The sequence below is a fragment of the Clupea harengus genome, chromosome 20 (assembly GCF_900700415.2).
Source record: "Clupea harengus chromosome 20, Ch_v2.0.2, whole genome shotgun sequence".
NCBI classification, from domain to species: domain Eukaryota; kingdom Metazoa; phylum Chordata; class Actinopteri; order Clupeiformes; family Clupeidae; genus Clupea; species Clupea harengus.
In genome coordinates this window covers 26,031,921-26,054,917 of record NC_045171.1, presented here as the reverse complement: position 1 = coordinate 26,054,917, position 22,997 = coordinate 26,031,921, and the positions used below count along the sequence as shown (strand labels likewise).

The following is a 22,997-nucleotide window of genomic DNA, read 5'->3' as shown; positions in this document are numbered from 1 at the left end:
GTCACACAGGCTTCAATAACAAATTCCATTAAATGTTGATGATTACTACATGCCTGGCTCCCTGGCTGGAAGTTGAAAGCAGCAGAAAGATAGCTGTTTGATGAGAATGAAACCATGCTGCAGGGACAGGACCTTGATTGAGCTGTTGGGGAGCAGGCGTGGGGTGATACATTCAGCTAGACGGAGAATTTGTGCAAGCAGTAGAATTCCTTAAAACATTCTTACATGGTCTCCAGGATTGCTTGGTTACATTGGAGGGAATCTGAACAAAACACCAGAGCAAGTTCTGATGCTTCAGCAACATTCTTGTCACTACGGAGGCATTTGTTGAGCTGGCTTGCTTTGAGAGCCTCTCAGGTCTCATGAGGTCTCAGTACGGTGTCATTTTTAGTGTTATCACGAGTGTAACACTATGCACCTTTTTCCTGCATGATATCTGTGCCTGATCGTTCACACATACTGCTCTATAAAAATGCTATGACCTGTTCTGCCATCACATTAATGGTGCTATTACACATTCACACAGGCACCAGAGCATCATTGCACCAAGCATTGGAAACGTACAGAACTATCATTTACAGTTATAATTTAGCAGACGCATTTGTCCAAAGCCACTTACAAAACATTTGATGAAAACATTGAGTACTGAGAACTAAAGGTTCAGTTGTTCTTTTCATGGCACAAGTCCACGGGTGTTGAGCCATATGTTATTCACAGGAAGACAAACTGCAATTACTGCAAGAAATGACTGCAATTACTGCAACCAATCGAGCCATAATGAAGAACTGAGAATGAAGAATGAAGAGAACACAGCCCATAGACAATATACAGTACAAGCTTATGTTATGTCCACTGAATAGAAATATACAGTACAAGCTTATGTTATGTCCACTGAATAGAAATATACAGTACAAGCTTATGTTATGTCCACTGAATAGAAATGTTCCAGTCCTGCTCTGGGAGTCTCACCTTTGAAATGAAGTAAAACCCCTTCCCCCCAGACACACACTCCTCACACACACATTTGCATGTCGCGACCGCCATGCTGCTGTTATCAAAAGGCCGTATAGTGGACACAGGACACAGGAAAGGAGTGATGAAAGATACTTACCTACAAAATGAGAGGAGAACTGAGAGGAAGTTGATCTGACTGGAATAATGACGCTTTAACTACCCCCATACGTCTGAGCTATCCTTTAAGATACCAAACATTCGAGTGGAGCTCTTTAGTATGCTGGTTACAGACTTGATCTGAATTGGTTGTCTGCTGTGGTGGAGGTTTCATGAAGTGATTCATTACATCAACTTTCTGTAGTCATATATCACCTGCATACCTAAACAAGCTATTCATGACAAGCCTGCTGTGACCAAGCATACCTTCAATACTGAAACAAAATACAGCCCTGAGGAATCCTGTTTCAAGAGTTTAAGATTCTCCATGGGACATATTTCATGCATCCCCACACGGGAACCCTGTGCTCGGAGCTCCTTTGAATAATGTTCACAACCCAACATGTAAATTATGTTTACAAGGCGGTTCTACAAAGGTCCTTTTCTCAGTTGTTTAGTGTAAACATTACTCACTACCCACTTATAGTAATGGATTCTTGTGCACACTGAAGAACATTTAGAGGTCTTACCTACATGATGTTTATGACACTCACATAGTGGCTTTCTGCTGTACGTGTCAAAGTAATAGGCTTACTTTACACCGCGGATGTGCACTAATGAGCTGATGAACATATTCAGTGTTGTCTGCACTAGCTGCCAAATTCCACGCGAATTAAACTCGCGTGGGAAATGAATGTTGCATTTCTATATCAACAGCCTGTTGCGTGAACTCCAGGCGCTGACGTCACTCAGCCCTCAGTTACTGTGAGCTATCTGTGTTAGTGAGCGCAGTGAAGAGGTGCGCTGCATAGGCGCTCACGCATCTCTCCCTCGAAGACTGGATGCAGTTTAAAGGTGGGAAAGATGGTTAGATGTGTAACTCTAATTCCGTTACAGGAACAAGTGTAACTGTAGACTTTGTTTTTTTTGTAAATAAGCCAATTATATGCTTTAAACATCTAAACGATGGAGCCTATTTAAGGGGGACCGTACGCATTGAGACCAAAATAGGCGGCTGCTTAGCATTCAATCAGACGTCCTGGAAAACGGACTGCTATGGCGCTATTGTCAAAATGAGAAATGTCAGTGAGGATGCAACACACTTCTGGAAAAACGACTCTTTTCAACTTTACGATGGAACCCACATTCTTGAGAACCATACCAATACAACCTCGCCAAACGGGACAAGTCAGACTGCCTTGGTACTTTGGAGAGCTGTCCCCCTGGCTCTGGTTTTGGGGACTTTTATCATTTTAGCCATCGTCGGAAACATCCTTGTTATATTGTCGGTGGTCTGCAACAAGCACCTCAGAATCCCAACGAACTACTTTATCATAAACTTGGCAATTGCAGACCTGTTACTCGGCACAACTGTGTTGCCAGTGTCTGCAACTTTGGAAATTCTGGACTACTGGGTCTTTGGGAGAATATTCTGTGATATTTGGGCTGCCCTTGATGTGCTGTGTTGCACTGCGTCTATTATGAGTTTGTGTGCGATATCTATTGACCGTTACATCGGAGTGAGTTACCCTTTGCGATACCCAACCATTGTGACGGAACGCAGAGCACTTCTTGCCATGCTTGGTGTGTGGATATTATCACTGGTGATATCCATCGGTCCCCTTCTTGGATGGAAGGAACCGCCATCGCCAGACCACACCGTTTGTGTTATCACCGAGGAACCATTTTATGCGCTTTTTTCATCATTGGGGTCTTTCTATATTCCATTAATAGTTATATTAATTATGTACTTCAGAGTGTATATAGTCGTCAAAAGGACCACCAAAAATCTTGAGGCTGGAGTCATGCGAGAGAGGATGAATTCAAGTGAACTGACTCTTAGGATTCACAGAGGTTCTCAGATGAACGATGGCACTGCCAAAGGTCAGGGGCAACAAGCAAGAAATTCTCTCACAGTGAAAGTCCTTAAGTTCTCCCGGGAGAAGAAAGCTGCTAAAACCCTAGGTGTTGTGGTCGGGATGTTCACCCTCTGCTGGTTGCCATTCTTCCTGTCTCTACCCATTGGTAGGTATGGATCTCTGCTATAAATGCTGTATTTAAGACATCTGGACAGTTTGCATTGTCAGAGTATTTTCTTACTATGCCCACCAAACACTAAAGTAGTGTATACAATTTGAACTATACAGTTTTATTTACTGTACATAAAAAAATATATATTTAAATCCACAACACCTATCAATTCAAACCTGGTCTTTTTATGCTAGATCATTTCAAGTCTACACTGTTTCCTCTAAAATAAGATTGGAGTGGATTTCAGACCATCATTTGAGTTTCTTGAGCTCTGTGGTAGTCTTGGTCTTAGCGCTTTGACACTGAATGATACACGTGGCCTCTGTTTAACCCAAGGATCACCCTTGGAAGGCAGGGGGGAGAGAAGCAGACTTTAGTTTCCTTAGTGCCCTGTGGGTGTGGTTTTTGCATGCTTTTCAAAGGAAATGAAATGTTCATTTTTGACTGATAGGCCACTGGTGCTGTGGGCCAGTTGTGGTTGCAGAGAGTCCACTCTACCAAGGGTTAGGACAACATCAATCTGTTTTATTACTTAATAGTTTTTAAGCACCCTGTTAGAGGGTTCCGTGTGGCTTGGCCCCTCACGCAGCGGGCCACAAGGTCACAGCTGTTCTGCTGTATCGCCTGGAGTTTAGGAAGTCATGCTTTCAGCACAGACAGAACATAATATCTCAATGAATGGAGTTTGTTATCCTTTCCTGTGGAATGTTAATGACTCCGAAAAATGTAATTTCAAAAGAAGGATTCCTGTGGACTGAGCAGCAACGTCCCAGTTTCACTGCTGAGCAGGTGATTGCAGGTAGACGGAGGGCAGATTCAGTTTCCATAACATATCAGCCAATCAGCACAGCCCCTGGAGTATAGCAGTGCACTGGACGGGTGAAAGACCACTGCAATGGTGCTGATGCCTTGGTCATGTGCTGCTCTTCTCCATTTCCCAATACCCTGATTAATACAGCTGACTTCTTCCACATGTCCATACACAGATTTGGGCCAGCCAAGCTATTTTTTAAAGCCTTCTTTTATCACAATTCATAGGAATTCCCTTGAACTGGCCGTTTTTAACTGAGGTCACATCCTGTGTCACTGTAGATATACTGATTCTCTTACATCCATGCACCTGAGCAACAGCCAGTTGTCAAGATGAACAACAAGGGAATTGATTTCTCACAGCTATAAATGGTCTGAGGGAGTGAGTGTGTACATGTTTGTTGCCATGGGGAACACATCCCCATGCATCTGACGTTTTGCTGGAAGTGTTAACTAGAGCAGTGTCCTCCCCATGTTCATGTTCCCATCGGTAAATGACATGCTCTCAAATCTACAGCGTCTATCTGCTTACACATACAGAAGAAGGTGTCGTCTTCATTTCTGAGTTAACGCTAAGTTTGTGTCGTGAACTGTGTTGGTTGATTGCAACATTACAACTGGTCACAACTCCTAATATCAATCCTGCAAATTATAACATCAACTAAGTAATTCAGTTCACCTTGCTTTGAAATCTGCACCAGTATCAGTGTTTATTTGGATTCAAGTGACTGCTGCAGTAAACAATCTTTCTCCAACTGAATAACTAACAACTGGACAATGAAGATACCCGATGTTTTTTAACTGGCAAGAAGAAAAACAGGATGTTTTATTTCCTCCCTGGATTTCTATTGTTTTTCTGTTTTTCACTTTGTTCACTTTCAGGAAGGAGGTGTAAAGGTCTTTTAGGTTTTTTTTAAAGCGTAGGCACGTATCTGGAAGCTAATTGTTGTCTTTCCACTTTGTTTCTAGTTGGGGGGTGGGGTGGGGGTGCTTTCCTATCTTCTTATGTCTATATTTAAAATTGTGTGTGCTTATAATGTCTTATTCTATCTATATTTAAAGTTGTGCATGCTTATAAATGGCCAGTGGATGATTGAATACAGGGCATCTCATTTAAAACATATCATCAGCCAAACAAACCAACATTTGGTCATGCACAGCTCCCAGTCTAACCATATAAACCACGAAAAACAGACAGAATAAGCTTGGTTGGTTCTCTTAGGACCAGTGCCATTTTGTGTGTCTGGGCGGAGATACATGGGCTTTCACTCAATTTAGCTATTTTCACCCCTGGAAACCACAGTGACTGACATTATGTAACATGCAAGTTATAGTGACACTTAATATAGGGAGGCAGGAAAGACCTGTCCAGTTATGCGACTATAACGCGAAGGTGTGTTTACTTACTTGTGTTAACTTACTCAATCAACGAGTGTACCAATTGCACAGCCATTTCGTACATTGGCTATTAACTCTTTTGGTACCCCCAGGATAACATTAAATTATTTTTAGTTTGTTTGTTCTCCTTCAGTTTTATTGAAGCAATCTCATGATTCACTCACTGGAATGTGTCAGCAGCTTTAGCTGTTCGCTTCCTTGAGTCCATTGGCCTTGTGCTCCTGACCAGCTGGGAATGAACTCTGCGCCCCAAGTCCCACAACCTCTCTTCCGATGCTCCTGTGAATTAGTTATGGTCTACATTCAGTTGGTCAATTGATTTTTTTATTCTTACTTTATGTACTATTCTTTCATAATTGTATGAAACATCTCATCAAGTTGACTTCCGCTACAATAACATGTAGGGATATTGCGGACGTTTCTGTCTTGCGCTTGCCTTATATGGGAACCGATGCATTTAATTGATTAATATGTCATACATTCACTGCACTTTATATAACTTTGGCTGAAGGGCCATTTGGGAACAGAAGGACTTAACTCCAGTCAGGAAATGATGATTGTACTGTGTTGTATTGCCAAAAGCACACATCCTCCCCAAGGAGCGCTGATCATTCTTTACTCTCAGAGCCTTTGACATGCAAATTCCTCCACATGTGGGTGAGCTGGTTAGGGTTGGATACTCACACCGTTTTAGCTAGTGATAGCAGTTACAGATTCAATCTGCTACCTGAAGATGTGGATGGAATACCAAAGCTGTTTGCATCTAATGTAATGCTGCAAAACTCCACAAGGTGGATGATGAAGTTTTCTGAAGTACTGTAAAAAGGTACATTTCTCCACCAGTAATGTTGCTTCAATAGTAATAAGATAGCGTCAAAGACGGCTTTTAACAGCACAACCAGTGTAGAAAACGATTTTAGAATTGACTTTACAGTGGGCTCTGGAGCAACCTAGAATTGCTGAACCAGCAGATTGTTTCATGGTTTAAACATGCTGCCCCCTGCTGCTGAAACCGTGCAATAACTTAAGTCATGGGACATTGGACAGGTTTCCAACACTTCACTTCACGCTATCACTGGGCCTATTCATTAAACATCCCAAACCATAACACCATCTACCAAAACAAAGACCATTTTCCAAAACCATAAACACTATTTTCCCTGTTTTCACACATGGTTCAGATTTGTTGAAGATTTTGTCAATATAATTAACTCGAGTAATCACAGCTCAAACCCAATGAATACACAATTCCCCAGATGGAAACACTAAAAGTCAAAATTGTTCACACATCAATCAGAACTTTAGAATAGATGATAGATAGATAAAGATCAATTAAGGTAAGATAGATAAAGATGTATACGCTGTTTTTCCATTGGTTTACCTTAGGTAATAGGTCATTACATGGAAATAATTGTACTGTATTCTATGTTCTTTATCAGTTGCATCATTATACTGTACATTTACTTTTTCACTCAATTTTAGTTACTGTAACTTTGCCACAGTACAGTGAAGAATTCAAATGTTTGAAAATGTATACATGTGTTGTGTCTTTATATTGTGTTCATCATGTAAAAAGGTTGTTCTGGGGGAAACCCATAAGTGCCATTACTCATTGCAGTCACAGGACTTTACGGTAGTGTTTGCATTGATCTCACCAGTGTATGTCTGCGATGGCTTCTGTGTGATGTCTGAAGACAAACTTTGGTTTAGATGTAAGATTACATTGTTTTGCGTGGAGAGTTTGGTTTTGACATAACTTCAAAAATGTGTCTTGGCAATCAAGACAAACTGCAATACCACAAAGATGAATATAACCGTAAATGGCTATTTTATCACTGTAAATTAACCAATTGCCAATTGCTCATGTATTTCTATGCTGTAGGATGTCAGAATTGAAAATATGTAACTCATGCATTTCCCAATGTCCTGCAGGGTCCTTCAACAGCAACCTCCGCCCCCCTGAGATGGTGTTCAAAGTCATCTTCTGGCTGGGGTACTTCAACAGCTGCATGAACCCAGTCATCTACCCCTGCTACAGCCGTGCCTTCAAGCTGGCCTTCATCCAAATTCTGAGGTGCCGCTGCCACGAAGGGAGACGCCCCGGGTGGAGGGGGCGGGTGCACAACTACGCCAGCTCTCAGTCCCGCTTCAGCTCGCCCTCACCCAGGGGCTCCACTGGGAACCTGCACCCAAACGACAGCAGGCGGATCCCGTCCTCAGTTCATCGAAGCTCTTGCTCCAGCCCTGCACTGGCGCCCTGTCCAGAGGATGGGCCTTTTCAAACATTGGAGACCATCTCCACCTCCACATCAGGTAATACCTCAGACCACCAGCAGGGAGTCACGGGAGCTGAACTCCAGTCAGTACAGGCCAGCATCCAGAGCTGAAAGCTTTCACTTTTTCACTTTGATGTATATCAATTCACACTGTATATTTGTATTGTTACACCCACCTGTTAGTGTCTGCTTTCAATAATGATGTTTACATTCTAATAGTCAGGTTTTGTTTTAAAGTGGTGATAATAAATTGATCATTTTCCCCAATGAATGTAAATCTTTCTACTTGCACCATAGCTATTCATCATTGAGAAAGCTGACTATTTGAACACTAGGGAACAGGGGCCAGTGTGACCAGCTGTATCTGTAAGCCTTTGAGATATTAACTAAACATACTTCTCCACACTTCAACTGTATCGTTGTCTTATTACCTAAGTACTGCCTCCTGAACAGGGAGAACTTCTTTGATATAGTTATATAGTCTCTTTCTCCTACAGTTCCTATACTTGTAGTCTCAAACACGAGGGTTAAGTATGATTTGTATATAACTTTAGTATATAACAGTATTTGTGTGTAACAGTATCTATAAACCTTCAGTTGTCAAACATATAAAAACGATGAGTTGAGGCTGTTTCTGCTTCCAGGCTGTGGATGAATTTGACTTGGGGTCAAATGTACTGATGCATTAATCAAAAACCACCTCAGTATACCCCTTAGTCTACTCCTTGAACTACTTGAAGTGCAATTTATACTCGGTTTTTACACAGAAACGTAACACGTAAGTTACATAAACGCTGTTGTAAGCCCCTTTAAGCAGTGACGTAACACGTAAGTGCGTCCGCCAAAATGTCTGACTTTGCAACAAAAACCACGGCGTCCCCACGCAGCCCGCAAAGACTGTGATTGGCTGCTAACCACATCCCTCCAGGAGTCTCACATTTCCGGTTTCATAGCATAATACCGCCATTTTTAAAGGCCAAGGCAAGACTAGAATGTTTTTGAATCATGAATAGCCTGCAGACCGTCTCACAAGCCTCTTCTTGTTGATTATGAACAAACATAACAGAAGAGTCTACTCCTTACTCACCCTTACTCACCCTTACTCAGTCTATGAATCGCATCGTATGAATATGAATGAATGTTGGTGGTGGTCGGAGGGGCTGTTGGCGCTGATTGGCAGCCACGCTTCTGTCAGTCGCCCCCAGGGCAGCTGTGGCTACTGAGGTAGCTTACCACCACCGGTATGACTGTGTATGAATGACAACTGGACTCTGGACTCTGTAAAGCGACTTCGGGTATATAGAGAATCGCTATATAAGATTGAATTGATTGATTGAAGTAGAGAAGTCGTTTAGTAATCAGAAGGTTACTAGTTCGATTCCATGTTGAAGTGTCCTTGAGCAAGACACTGAACCCCTAATTGCTCCTGATGTGCAGTGTGCCATCAGTGTAAATGTAAAAAATGTGTATACGTCCTTGTAAGTGGCTTTGGATAAAAGCGTCTGCTAAATGACTAAATGTAAATGTCAGTCTATTCACCTCAGTCTACCCATCAGCCAGTCTGTTCCACCCCCACACTCTAATCATACCTCTAATGGGCTCAGCGTCTGCTCATGGCAACACTGTTTAATGATCTGATGTCCAGTGGTACTCTAAGGGTTCTGGTTTATATATGTATAAATTAGTATATGCAGGAGGGAGCATGCAGCTAAAGCAGTGAGGCAAGAGTCACGTGATTTAAGAGTTCACATAAATCACACTTAAATGTTAGCTTGTGTTAAGTTATAGCTATGGACATTGTGTGAGGTGGTGGAGAATAAAGAAAAGACACAGTATAGAATAACCCACAAGTTTGGTTTTAGCCTCTGTGCTTCAAACAAATCAGCCTAAGATGAAGCGCAATGGCAGTGACTGAAGCTAGAACATTTTCCCTCTACGATATCAGACTGAACACGTATCCTACTCCCCGTCTGCTTCGGTCCTTCACCAGTGACAATTGTGACAAACATCAAAACACTGGATTTCCCCAAAACAAAATTCAGTACTTTATTTCACTGTCAGTTTGGTGATCTCATTGATGTGGGGGTACATGTTTTGTCAGAAAAAAAAAAAAAAGGTGTCACTTGTATAATCTTCTTGCGTGTACTATCACAAAAGCAGATGTGTTGTGGACATTCTGTGTGGTTTAAAGACTGTTCTGTTCAGTACTATTTAGCACATTAGAAACAAACTAGCAGGAAGTTCTAGAAACATTTGGAAAATCAGTGATGCACTGCAATTCCTAAAAACCTTTTTGATCTACTAACATACACATCACAGACCCTGTGTATGTGAACCCACCTCTAGCAACTGACACATTTGAATTGAAGGATTCGCTAACTGAAAGGGGATATGGAACACACACTGAAAGTACAGTTAAATCACATTTTCTTTTCAGCTGACCAACAATGTTTTTTTTTTGTGTGGTACAAAAATGACCAAATTTCCAGCTGAGAAATTCACTGCCAAACGAACATGCTCCATCCTCCTCACAATAAAAGAAGCAAAGCTTTGGGGGAAACATTACAGTTTAACAGAAAAAGACTACATTTGTATGCCATTCCTTACATTTTTGGTGAACACTGATAAAAACAGAAAAAAAGCCTTGTGAGACCTCTGTCCTGCCCCCGTTCCCACGCCACACGGAGCGGCCAGGGCGACGGCAGTCAGATGCTCCTTATTTCATGAGAAGGTCACTCATTTGCATTAAGAATACTTCCAAAAATTGACCCTGAAAGAACACGTTTAGTATAACCCTTCTGTGCGCTCACTTAAACAAATCATACATTCTATCAAGGGGTAAGGCTTTATTGAGGGGAAGCATTCAACAGTGTTTTCGTACTGTAAAAAAAAACTAAACTAAAAAGAGTACAAATAAAACAACTTATAAAAAGCATAAATAAAACCTTAGGTAAATGGTTTCATATTCAAGTAATCCATGGAGTTCTTGATCCCTGATACCACATGGTTGATGAAACAGATCTGTGTAAACATATCTGAGGTGAGGAACCCCTCCTTCTACACTACACTTGGTTGTTCAGTTCATTAGTCCATAAAGGGCAGCAGCATTGGTTATCATAGGATACTAATAAGGATATTAATAATAATAAAAAAGAGAAAAAAATGCCTAGGCAATAAGAGTGTCCTTTTTGAGGATAAAATGTGATTTCAAAAGCTTTTCTTCAGTCAAAGGCGTCAAACCAGCAGTGTGAAGATGAGGAGAGTGAACAGAAACAGTGTTTGGACACATTTGTATCTTCTCAACCCTGCAGACACTTGCTCAGCAAATAATACTCTTAGTGGGTTTCAGTCAGTCAGTGGTTCTTCTTCCATTGTGAGCTCCAGACAAAAATCACTGGCCGTCAAGCAGCTCAAGTATGCATCCCTGGCATGTTCATGTTCAGTCAGGCTCCACAGGCATGGAGCAGAGCAGAGAAGAGAAGAGAAGAGGAGAGAGAAGCCATACGGTGAATATGCTACATGGCTTCTACAAAAATCACAGTGACAGGAAACGTACTTCCCGTGGTTTTTTAAAGAGTAGCTCCAGAAAAAAAGGCAAAACTAGGTCTAAGAGTCTTCAGTGTCACGTCAAGGTAATGACCTCCACGGGGTCTCTGCTGGTGTTTGGCTTGGGTCTGTGCTTGTGCCGCCGGTCCCTCTGCAGGGGGGGCGGCGGGCGCGAGGAGGACGGGGGCGGCGTGGCGAGCGAGAGCGAGAGGGGAACGGTGGGTGGCGGCGGTGCTGCTGGGGCGCTCCCGCTTGCCCTTCCTCTCCCGGTCCTGGCGTCACCTGTTGAAGCAGCCCGTGCTGAAGGTGGGGTGGGAGCTCAGGTACCCCCCGGGGTAGGCGGCCACACTCATGCAGTGCCGGGGCTCGGGCGCGATGGCCACCTGCATGGAGATGGGCCCCTGGAGGGCCATGGCACGGGGCCCCGTCTGCAGGCCCACTGGCAGGCTCTGGTAGGAGGGCAGGGCGCCTGCCAGCTCTGAGCCTGGCAGCATGCCCATCCTGTGGCTCTGCAGGAAGTCCTGAGGCACCAACGCACCCAGTGTCTGGGGCTCAGCAGTCAGTGCGTGCAGATGGGCCAGGGAGGGCGAATGCTGAGCCAGGTGGGGGAACTCCCTGGCCTGGAAGAGGAGAGCCTGGGAGCTGGAGGAGGAGAGGCCAGTGGAGGAGGTCAAGGCGGGTCGCTGCACTGCAGAGACAGGCGAGAGGTGCATGTGCTGGGCGACGGAGTGCAGGGACACCTGGCTGGAGGGATGTGGAGATTTGGTTTTGTTGGCTTCCTTCACATCGTTGTCATGGGCGCTGTGGGGAAAGGTGGGAATAGAGAATCAGGAGACACTCACATTGAGAGAATGTGAACCAAACTAAGCTGTGCGTGTAATGGTGTGGAGGGGCGGCTGGTGTGGGGTGGATGCAGGCAGGAGGAGGAGGCGCTTACAGCAGCATGAGCTCAATGCACTTGGTCAGGTGGTCCCAGGTGTAGCCGGTCAGAAGGTGCAAGGCTGTGGTCCAGCTGGGGGTGATCTGCAGACAGATCCTGGAGGCCGCTATGCAGGCTGCTGCTACCTGGGACGGCCGGAAACTCAAGAAGGCGTGATCTGGAAGAGAGGGAAGGGCAAGTGAGCCTGATAACCAGATAACCAGTCCATCCATCACCCCAACCCCTGCTCTCTTCAGACGCTCTATTTTCACCTTCCACATCCATACACATTTACATAGACTCATGATTCACACTAGCAGATCACTTATCTCAAAGTGGATTACAGCACAGGGAAAGACATTTGAATAGGTTAGAGCTACCAGAGTTTCTAAAACATGACCGAAACAATTTCTCACAAAGTCTCTCTGCATCCCCACTTCATATTACCTTGCAAAGACACTTCCAGGAAGTAGTGGGTGTACTTGTCCATGAACGCTTTGGTCTTGGAGAGGGAGGTGAGGGGCCAGCTGTTGTAGAGGTCGCCTTCTTGCACGGAGGCCTGGAGGTAGAAGTCAATGAAGTGGGCTGGCGTGGGGATGCACAGGTTCCAGCTGAAGGTCTCCAGCAGCAGCAGCTCCATCTTGATGAGGTCCCGCTTGTTCAGCACCAGGTTGAGACTGCACATGATGCCCAGAGAGTTGAGCTGCTCCAGCTTGGGCACGCGGTCCTCTTTCTCCTCAAACTTGCCTGAAGGACAGACAGAGAGAGAGAGAGAGAGAGAGAGAGAGAGAGAGAGAGAGAGAGAGAGAGAGAGAGAGAGAGAGAGAGAGAGACAGAGAGAGAGAGACAGAGAGAGAGAGAGAGAGGGTGTCACAGGAATGGAAGACAACACAGGCCCGCATCATGTCATGTCCAGGCAAATGTTGTTGATAGTGCACTCAACGCCGGGAAAGGTACTGCTATATGAGTTTGAAAGCACAATCAGAATAACAGAACAGAACAGATAATGTTGCCAGGGTATTTAGCAGTACAACCACAAGGATATTGTCACAAGAGCTACGGAGCATTTGAGACATGGTTAAATTGATACATCTTCAAGTTTATACAAACACATTGACACTGGAAAGACCAGTTAAAAATAGACGTGGTGGCGTCTGTGGTTGTTCACAAAAATATTTCACCCTACTAAAATATTTCCTTCCATGACAAAAACAAACCTTTGGAAGTAAAAACAAAACCTCAACAGCAAGAAGACTAATCAGCAGACTACAATAGCGCCACAGTGAGTTCAGCATGTGATTTCCCCGTCTCTTTGCATAAGAAAACACTGACAGTGAACTGAAAGAGTGGAGACTGATAAGATCTTAGCATCTTATTTTCTCAAGCTTCCTTTCAACTACCCTGTCTGTCTTTCTTCCTTGAACCCCACCCCTCCCCCTCCCTCTCTGCCTCAGCTGCTGCTGCCTCTGTGGGTCTTGACGGCCGTGGCCTAGGCTGAGCTACTTCCAGAGTGTGATTTTTACTGCTCATGCCAGGCGTGCCATAAACCCTGGAGGTCCACAGCCCAGCCTGGCTAGGGGGGCAATTAGCAAACAGTCTGTAATAGCTTCTAATGGCTAGAGACAGGAAATGGCCCTCTCCATTCCCCTTTTGCCCTACTGCAGGTCTGTGGTGTTTGGCTCCACTTTGCATCCTGCCTGCCTGCCTGCCTGATGACTATCCCACTGGCAAGGCCAAACATGGCTGTTCTTAGAGCGCTAAAGATTGCCTGCTTTCACACTTGTATTAAAAACACCTCAAAACTAAAATAAGACAAATTTAACCAAACTATGAATTGAAATTTTTAAACCATTCCAAAACTACACTACATAAGAGTCACTCTAACACGCCATACAATGCAATTTTGTTTCGCATTCTACAAACAATAAAAAAAAAAAAGGTAAAGAAACCTTTGACCAACCCATGATCTGAATAGGAGATCTCTTAAATGACAGAGTAAACACAACATTGCAGTACCTTCTGTAAATGGCCTATAGTGTGCATGCATAGGTCAACCCTTCCCAACTTTATAGGTGTGATCGGAGCCATCAAAGCTCGCCAATAGAGCAAAATGCATTCCTAATCTCACTTTCCTTTGGATCAAGATAAGAACTGGATGGGATGACGCATTCTGCACAAATAAAAAAAATGGAATGACGAGAGGAGCAGGATAAGAAGTAATGAAGGAGGCGAAGACTACGGGTGAACTAATGATTGATCCTCTTGGTATGGGTTAGTGTGGGTTAGTGTGGGGGAGTCAGGGCTATCAGTGCCAGCCAGGGTCTAACCTGTATTGCTTCAAGAGAAAATGGAACCAAGACAGATGTTAGCGAATGAAGAAAGATCGGAAAGGCAATTCACAAGCTCACTTGTTAGCAATTATGAACCCAAACAACCTTCTCCTAGCTGATGTGTAATCACTCAGACAGCCACAGGACCCTGTAAATAAATTCACTTTTACAAGATATATTACTGCTAAAAGAAGTTAAAGACATTCCACTAGACTGCTTTGAGGTTGCAGAGAGATATGGAATATCTTAATATTAACCTGAAAGACAAATGACTGTCTGGTGCTCAGCCAACAGAGCCACAGAGAGAAATGTTTCAAAACAAAAATACTTCATGTCGTCCCTCAAAACCACACTTGCTGCCTCTGGAATGCATTTAAACTATTTTAAAGGGCAGTAGGAGGCTTTCTGAAAAAAGCCCAGAGAAGATAAAGAGCACAGTTAGCCAAGGCTCACAGTGACGAAGGAACCAAAGATATCATGTACTTCCATGTGAACCAACAGACTTGTTAATAAATATGGACAAGCCCAAGTTGGGTCATATTAAATTCAGCCTTTCAGCAAATATTTTACAGTCAACATCTTTAACTCTTGCAGATACCCATCTAAAGTAGTGTCTATTTTCTGATCAGCAAAGAGATCAAACTGCCTGTGCCTTTAATAAATCACCCGTTTTAATACAGGTCTTGGACGACCTGGAATTTCCCCAGACATTCTTGTTAAATGGTTGTCTCACCATGTATGTAGATTTGGCATGCTTACAGTTTGGGCCTTATCACCTGCCTGACACTGTTTCAAGTGTCCACACATTCCTCTCCTCTCCTCTCCTCTCCTCTCCCTCTCCTCTCCTCTCCCTCTCCTCTCCTCTGCTCTGCTCTGCTCTCCTCTCCCCTCCTCTCCTCTCCTCTGCTCTCCTCTGCTCTCCTCTGCTCTCCTCTCCTCTCCTCTGCTCTGCTCTTCCTCTCCTCTTCTCTCCTCTCCTCCCAGAGCCATTATCTCCTCTTCCTCTCCTCTCCTCTCCTCTCCTCTCCTCTCCTCTCCTCCCAGAGCCATGATCTCAGATATGGCCTGACGCAACTCAGCACCATGAGGGCTACTTTATTCTGAATGTCAGATGACCATCTTCAGTGTCACTATGCCAAGGGGTTTGTCAGTATGCCCGTCTTCAATGCCACTATGCCAAGGGGTTTGTAAAGGGCAGCTGTGCCAAGGGGTTTGTAAAGGGCAGCTGTGGCTACTGAGGTAGCTTACCACCACCGGTATGACTGTGTATGAATGACTACTGGACTCTGGACTCTGTAAAGCGACTTCGGGTATATAGAGAAGCGCTATATAAGATTGAATTGATTGATTGATTGATTTGTCAGTATGCCCATCTTCAATGCCACTATGCCATGTTAATGTCTGGCAACATAATGTCTATGGTCTAATCTTAATGGCATTTTGTGAAATGATCCAGCCAAAGACTAAGAATATGCTTCGATGTCTAAAAAGGCAAGGAGAAGAGGTGAATATTTCACTATACCACACTGGCGTTGGCGTATCTGGCACGATTTCAAAACAATGTAAAATATAGATCACCACACCAGCATGCATGTTACTACACATTCTCTTGTCAATACTGTGCTCATCTACCAACTGCTCAAACTTTAATAGGCTGTAAATGGCTATTGTTGCTTACTGGGATTGTATTACAAACAAGGTCGATGGTGGTCTAAACGTGTTATTTACATTCGGATGTCCAATTTTTTATTATTTTAAACTTGCATTACAATAGGCAACAGAAAATCTACACATCAATCAATTAGGGAAAGGACTTCCTATCCCTAGATGAATGGAGACATTTATAAAATGCATGTTTGTATATGCATGTATATTTGTGTGTGCTCTTTGGCATTACACTTCATCCACAATAAATCTATTTGTGTTGTCCCATCATCTAGCAAAGGATCATTATTGTAAGATTATTTTCTGACAACCAATGTCCTAATTGGCAGAGAACGTGTCAGCAACTAACTAAATTCCAAAAAAAAAAACATTGATTGTTACAACTTAACCATCCTTAATCCATCCAAAGAAAGGAACGGGGTGGCTTGACAGCCTTAAAGGAAATTCCTCTGCGTGCAGCAAAGGTCTTTAATTTGCCGGCTCGTCTTTCATTGGGGGTGTGAAATTGGTCCCAGCTCAGCCACAGGCCTGCTCCGTGTGCCCACCCCTGGCTCTGAGCTCACACAATACAGAGCGCCGGAGATCTCTGACCCAGGGTGCAGACGCATGGCAGCAGACACACAAGCGCTCCCAGAGGCATCTGCACACAGAGCTGATGGTGAACTGCTTATGCAGACTGTGTGAGAACAATGAAGTAAACAGTGCTCACACTTAACCACAGCACACACACAGAAAACTGGGCTCGAAAATAACACACACCCTATAGGGTACACCAAAGGGCTGCTTAAGACATTAAAACCACAGTCAAGACACTAAAACGCTCGTCAAATATGACCCAAAGAATTTTTTGCATTTTTTTTTCAACTTTATATTAAGTAGTAGTAATGGTCATATGAAATATAAGGTCATATATGAGGAGAGCAGCAATCACTCTCAAAATCTGCAATGCAAAAATAATTGTCTTAAGTATCTAGTGGGGGCTTAATTCCTTTGCATTAGCATCAAACCCCTCTGGGACTGGGCTTTGGGGGTTTAATCTACATATCAGGGTTCCCCGCTGGGCCTTTCAGCCCAAACATGTGCCCCCCCCCCCCTCCTCCACGTCTCTACGCCCACTTCTCTCTCCTCTTCCACTCTGCTCAATATCAGCCCTCCACCTGCCTTTGAAGCTCCTTCCTTCCTTCCTTTCCTGTTCTTTCCTTTCCCCTCCGCCAACTCCAACCCCCGAGGAAACTCAAGGCTGCTTTTTACGAAGGCCATTTCTCAGGGCCGCTCAAGCCTGACTTTGACAAGGTGTGTGACCGAGGTGCAACTCCAGAGGCGCACACCACAAAGAGCCCCAGAGAGCAGTGGGTATGTCATTTGGTGCTCTAGCTTCAAGACCATTGAGAACAAGATTGAACTTTGGTTTAAAACAAGATCTAGGAAATGATTTTGTTAAATTACTAAATTCATTATTTTGTTAAATTACTTGATCATAACAAAATGTGGTCCAAAAACAGACCCTAATACATGAAATACACTTTGATGCAAGATTGAAAAGACAGATTTGCCAACATAAAACTGGGTACTATTACAGAAGAATAATTTGCAAAGGGATTATTAAATGTATATAAAAGTTCCCCACTGCTCTGGTTTCCGAACAGATCCTATCCCATCCCCCGCATGATGGTAAGTCAACCTGCTCAGAGTGTGTGTGTGTGTGTGTTTGTGAGAGTGTGTGTGTCATAGTGGTGGGGCTTTTGTTTGGGCCCAACTCGAGCAGCATATGGCAGGGGGAGGAGGGATGAAGGGGGGTGGGGGTGGCTGCACTTTTAAAGCCCCTCTGCGAAGCCCTCCGGCTACAGCTGAGGAGGTTACAAAAACCCCATCAAAACACAATACATAGCCAAAATGACCCCTGTCCTACTATTAAATAAGGCAAAGGTGTCATACTACTTTTCAAAAGATGACACTGTTCATACTTTTGAAAGGACTGCTGTATAAGGCTTCAATTGAGACCATCACTACAGCAGACTTCCCTTGCGTTTCTGACTCTCACATCTCATCCTACATTTATTGTGTTTAGACCAACATTCCTCAGGAAGGAAACACTGGTGAGCAGATCTATGATGCACAATCACATAGGTACAGAGAGGTAGTGACATTCAGGGTTCATAACGATTGACATGATCATGTTTCCGCTTTCAAAACTTAAAAGGTCTAAGGCTCAAGCTTAAACTATGGCTAACTCACTCACTCACTCTTCTCCTCCCCCTCTGTCTCTCCCTCACGTCTCTCGTGAGCGGAACATATCCCAGTCTCACTTAGTGACAGTTTCATTAGATGAATTGCCCACGCTTCAGTGCCGCTCAAATTAACTCAAGCATAGCAGAATAATACATCATTATCACTGACTAATCTAGCCAGTTTGTAATTTGTAATTATTTTAGCTAGCCCATCTACTGTGGTCTATAGAGGAAAGATGTATGACCCCTCTGACAAGAGAACAACTACTTCCTTTCTCGTGAAAAAAGAGGAGAACACAGGTAAGCATCAAATCCACTCACAGTAAATCTAACAACAACTCCTGCTACTGCTCTCCAATAAAAACACAGTAGATTGCTTAACAGGAATGTTCAGGGTGCTGTGAACATCAACCACGGGGCATAATGGTCTCCAGCCATATAAAACCCAGGCCACAATCAAGTCCAAAAATGCAGCTTACATTCATGGGCCAAAATAAAGGCTTTGCATCATAGTTTGCTTTTCTCTCCACATGAGCACAGAGGCCACTTCATGCCCATGCTGGAGGGAGACCTGAGGCACTTACTTGCTAGGAGGAGGCAGGAGAGTGCAATGACATAAAGCTGCTTGATGGCCACATCGTAATGGTCCATGAAGAGGTCCAGGAGGTAGACGGCCAGATGGCGCGCTGTGGCACACAGCTGGTAGCGGTTACTGAGGATGGCCAGCAGGTCGGCAAAGTAGCGGCGCATGCCAATCTGGGGCGAGTGGGCATGGTAGACGGGCAGCTTCAGTTCCTACGGGAACAAAGTTGAAGAAAAAGGAAAGAAAAAAAAACCAGTAATGGTAAAGTGGATATTTTTTTAATTTTCATTAGGAAAAAGTGTCAAATTATAAGCACTTTTAGACTTCGAAGGTGTGAATGAGTCCCTATAATTATCTGACATTTAAAATAATAATGACCATAAAATCATAAAACACCTTTCAAAACATGTTTACCATGATGGATAGATAAAGGCTAAATTACATTTTCCTTGACTCAGGGGGAGAGATTACTTGGCCCAATAACTGAGATTCATTAGCAAGTCCTCTCTTTTTCACATGGCTGAACACAGAAACTATTTCTTTATAAGTGGCCTGGAAAACCTGCAAAGAATGTCTTGCATGCACTTTCGGTACGTGGAACTACATACATTTGTGAGCATATGTGCAACATATGTTTGCCCAAATACATCTAACTAATCCAAGTTCTCATTAGTTACTCAAATGAACTGAACAGTCATAAAATAAGAAAACACAGGGAAAATATTTAGGTTCATTAAAATAGAAAATAATGTGTTATGAACATGGGATATATGACAACAGATTTATAGTCAGCTACATAGCCTCACTGCCAAAACCATAATGACCAGCCACTATTAATACTGAAAATTGAGTGACTGTTGTGAAGTTGTCACAGACCTCCCTCTACATGTATTCATGTTTAAAACCCCAAAATAAAATGGGAATTCTAACTTTAAATGTTGCTAAAACATCTAAAGTCTTTCAGGCAAGTGCCTGTGTGGACATGTGTCAAAACACAGGGTTTAGAAGACACAGACCACTCGTCCCCACATTGAGTCTCTGCTAGACACTTTATGAATTAACCAACAGCATACAACCAGCAAAAGAGACTGAGATCACAATGGTTTTTTTCCAAATAAGAAAATATTGTGTTCACTGAATACTGTATTAATCCATTGTTTATATATGAGGATTATGTGTGTGTGTGTGTGTGTGTCTGTGTGACCTGTATTCATATGAGAACATCTGTTATACAAATACAACTACTGGCACTGTCTAGTTATTTTATTGGGACTTTTGTTGTTTGAGCTGATTCTAATATGTATGGATTCAAACTCCACTCAATCTCAATCTGAGTACCTGTGGAATAAGGATACCTGAAGACATCAGGCAATATTTGCTCCATTTTCATAGCCACACACCACTTGCTACACTACTTGAGATGACTGGAACCCAGATAACATTGTGTCAGTGTAATTTGGAGGAGGTATGGTCATTTTAGAGCTTTTATCATTTATTTTCTTATGGGAGGATCTGTCTACAAATTCAAAAATAAATTGCCCTCGTCTCAAAGTATGCTTTGATTTACAGGGCTACATTAATCTGTGTCTATATTTGAGATCAGATGAAGGAGAAACGAGTGATCACACGTGTTGTCAGACAGAGCTGTGTAATGCCTCCAAACAAACAGACAAACCAACTAACATTCAACACTTACTTTTATGCGGAGAGCTTGATGGATATCCGCCGCTAGCTGTCCTTTCCACCAGTGCGACTCCGTTTCCATTTCTTCCCATCCAGAACGCACCAAGAGTATGAAATCAACCCTATCAGGACAATTTCACAACGGGATGAGCACAGTTCTGTCCGCCTAAAAAATATAGCGTAGTCTGATGAAAGACTACAATAATTTAGTAAATATGTTTAATTGAATCATTAAAGCATAATCATAAAAATAAAAATACCACGAAAATGGGAGACATTAGATCAGGTCAGTGAACCAAATAGTGAGAATAAACTAATAAGTAAGCCGGACAACAGCAAGTGTGTATTGTGGGGAGGGATTTAAATGGCAATTTCTCTTGGAGTTCGACCAAACAGCTACTTTATAGACTACTGATACTGTTACTTTCTGACAGCTCTTACAAGCACAAGTAAGAAAGCTAGCGAGGCAATAGGCTATGGTTTGGTGATTGTATTGCTGTCTAAATAGAATATTCCTACGCATGTTATCAACACCACGAGAAAGCAGACGAACTCAAAGCTTTGTTTCGAGATACTTGAACAGTAAATTAAAAGTAAACAACAGACCGGCATTTATCATTAAACCAGAATAAAACAAACATAACACAGAACATTATACCATATCCTAATTCGAAAACTGATGAAGCATTTGTTACGCTCGTGCCCCTTACCACTCGAATGAATGCAATGCCCCGGACCCCTTTGTCTCAGACCAACATCCTGAAATTCCTCGTTGGAAGTTTTTGTGTAATCCTCCTTCAATAAGCAACTATAAGTACGTTTACGTCCACTGGCGTAGAGAGCATAAAGCGATAACTGTGTACGGTAGATAGTTCCCTATTTAGCTGTCGTCCACTTTTTACAGCTTTTCTTTTGCTTTTCCTCCAATGTGCTCTGCCAATATACTGGATTGGTTTCCCCAAGCTGCTATTGAGGCTACTCGTGAATCTTCCTACGACTGACGGCAAAGACTTGTGGGAGCTGGAGTCCACTGCACAAGTCCTGCTCTGTTTGCCCTAGCCGTGAGTGAGCCCATGGACTGTGCGCCCGCTCCCGTGCGCGGGCATGTGTGTGTGTATACAGTATATACAGGCTTGGGGAGTAATATGGAATACATGGAATACATGGAACGGCGTTACGTATTTAAGAAAATAAGGTAACTGTATTCCGGTACAGTTACAGAAAAAAATTACGTAATTAGATTAAAAACGTGATTATTAACAGAATTACACATTTTAAATACATTTTAAAATGAAGAACATTATACTATTATGCACACGCGCACTTTACAACACTCGAGAACACAACTGAGAAGGCAACATAGAAGTCCATATGATGACCTCCAGAAAAAAAACTTTCAATGGCTAGAAATATCGCCATTTTAGCTAAGGTTAAAACGAGGTAGCTAACCTGTCAGCATTGCTTGCCTACTAACCTAATGAAAATGGGGGACTGTGATGATCGTGTGACACAAGCCCCTGAAAGAAATATATATGTGGCAGTTTAATTGAAATTTCAGCGTGAAGTGTGAGTAACATCTGTTTATTAACAAAGCAAGTTTGGCTACATTTATGTTAAATATGTATCTTTAACGCTTCTAAAACTAAGGACTAAACTAAACTAAACTAAACTTAAGTTACAAGGAACATAAAACATTAGCCTAAATTAGAGAGGAACATATTTAACTTGGAGTTTCCAGCTAACAAAAGGAAACGACAGCACAGGTTTGCTGAATAGAACAACGCTGTCGCCTATGTGATGATGGAACGTAGCTTAATGTTTAATCTGCGTTTTGTGTTTTGTCAGAGGAAGCAGGCAAGTCACTTACTGCTGACCAATGAAGATCCTAGTCGACCTGGAATGACTGAACAGGCTGGACAAGGAGGACAAGAGGCCTCGCATCCTCCCTTCAAACAATCTAAACTTGAATTTGGACACAGCAGCACATCCCATGTTCATAAAGTATAACACTACTCTGCCTTCCAGTGCCCCAGTTGAACATCTATTTAGTTAGGGAGGAAATGTCCTTACCTCATCTTGTAGCAGAATGTCACATGAACACATGGAGCGAGTCCTCCTCCTCCTCCGTTACAATAGAATGTTTGCCCACAGCTCCATTTTGATTGACTTTAGGCCTGCAGTATGGAGGCACCTAACTTTGGGCCTTTGAGTTTTCCAGCCTACACACCAAAGAGCAAATGCTTTTTTTTTTTGCCTTGTAAATTGTGATTTTAGGATTTAATGTATGCTTTTCCTTTTATTTCTTTTTGAAACATTAGTTACAAGTTACAAGTCTTTTATTGTCAGATGCACAGAATGACACAGGGTCAGACTGGGCACTGAACTTCTTAGGACAAGGCACCGCACAACAACCTACCA

At 43.0% G+C, this 22,997-nt stretch overlaps 3 protein-coding genes across 5 annotated transcripts in view; 1 reads left to right on the top strand and 2 right to left on the bottom strand.

Annotated features, from left to right (window-relative positions):
* LOC116225230 (extracellular superoxide dismutase [Cu-Zn]-like) overlaps positions 1-22,997 on the bottom strand; it is a 364,295-nt gene that overhangs the window by 1,906 nt on the left and 339,392 nt on the right. The gene's annotated exons all lie outside the window — the stretch shown is intronic.
* Positions 1,868-8,030, top strand: LOC105913083 (alpha-1A adrenergic receptor). The gene is made up of 2 exons (XM_012842101.3): positions 1,868-3,135; positions 7,282-8,030. Exons 1-2 carry the CDS (start codon positions 1,983-1,985, stop codon positions 7,734-7,736), a joined length of 1,608 nt encoding a protein of 535 aa, XP_012697555.2. The 5' UTR covers positions 1,868-1,982; the 3' UTR covers positions 7,737-8,030.
* ccnjl (cyclin J-like) lies at positions 9,647-22,921 on the bottom strand. Of its 3 annotated transcripts, none has more exons than XM_031587409.2 (6): positions 22,650-22,921; positions 20,593-20,701; positions 18,898-19,108; positions 12,538-12,837; positions 12,109-12,268; positions 9,647-11,972 (listed from the first exon to the last, which is right to left on the bottom strand). In XM_031587409.2, exons 1-6 carry the CDS (start codon positions 22,652-22,654, stop codon positions 11,450-11,452), a joined length of 1,308 nt encoding a protein of 435 aa, XP_031443269.1. In that variant the 5' UTR covers positions 22,655-22,921; the 3' UTR covers positions 9,647-11,449. The 3 variants fall into 3 exon arrangements, with proteins under 3 accessions (XP_031443269.1, XP_031443268.1, XP_012697560.1); XM_031587408.1 differs by lacking the exon at positions 22,650-22,921 and adding an exon at positions 22,447-22,612; XM_012842106.3 differs by lacking the exon at positions 22,650-22,921 and adding an exon at positions 21,290-21,672.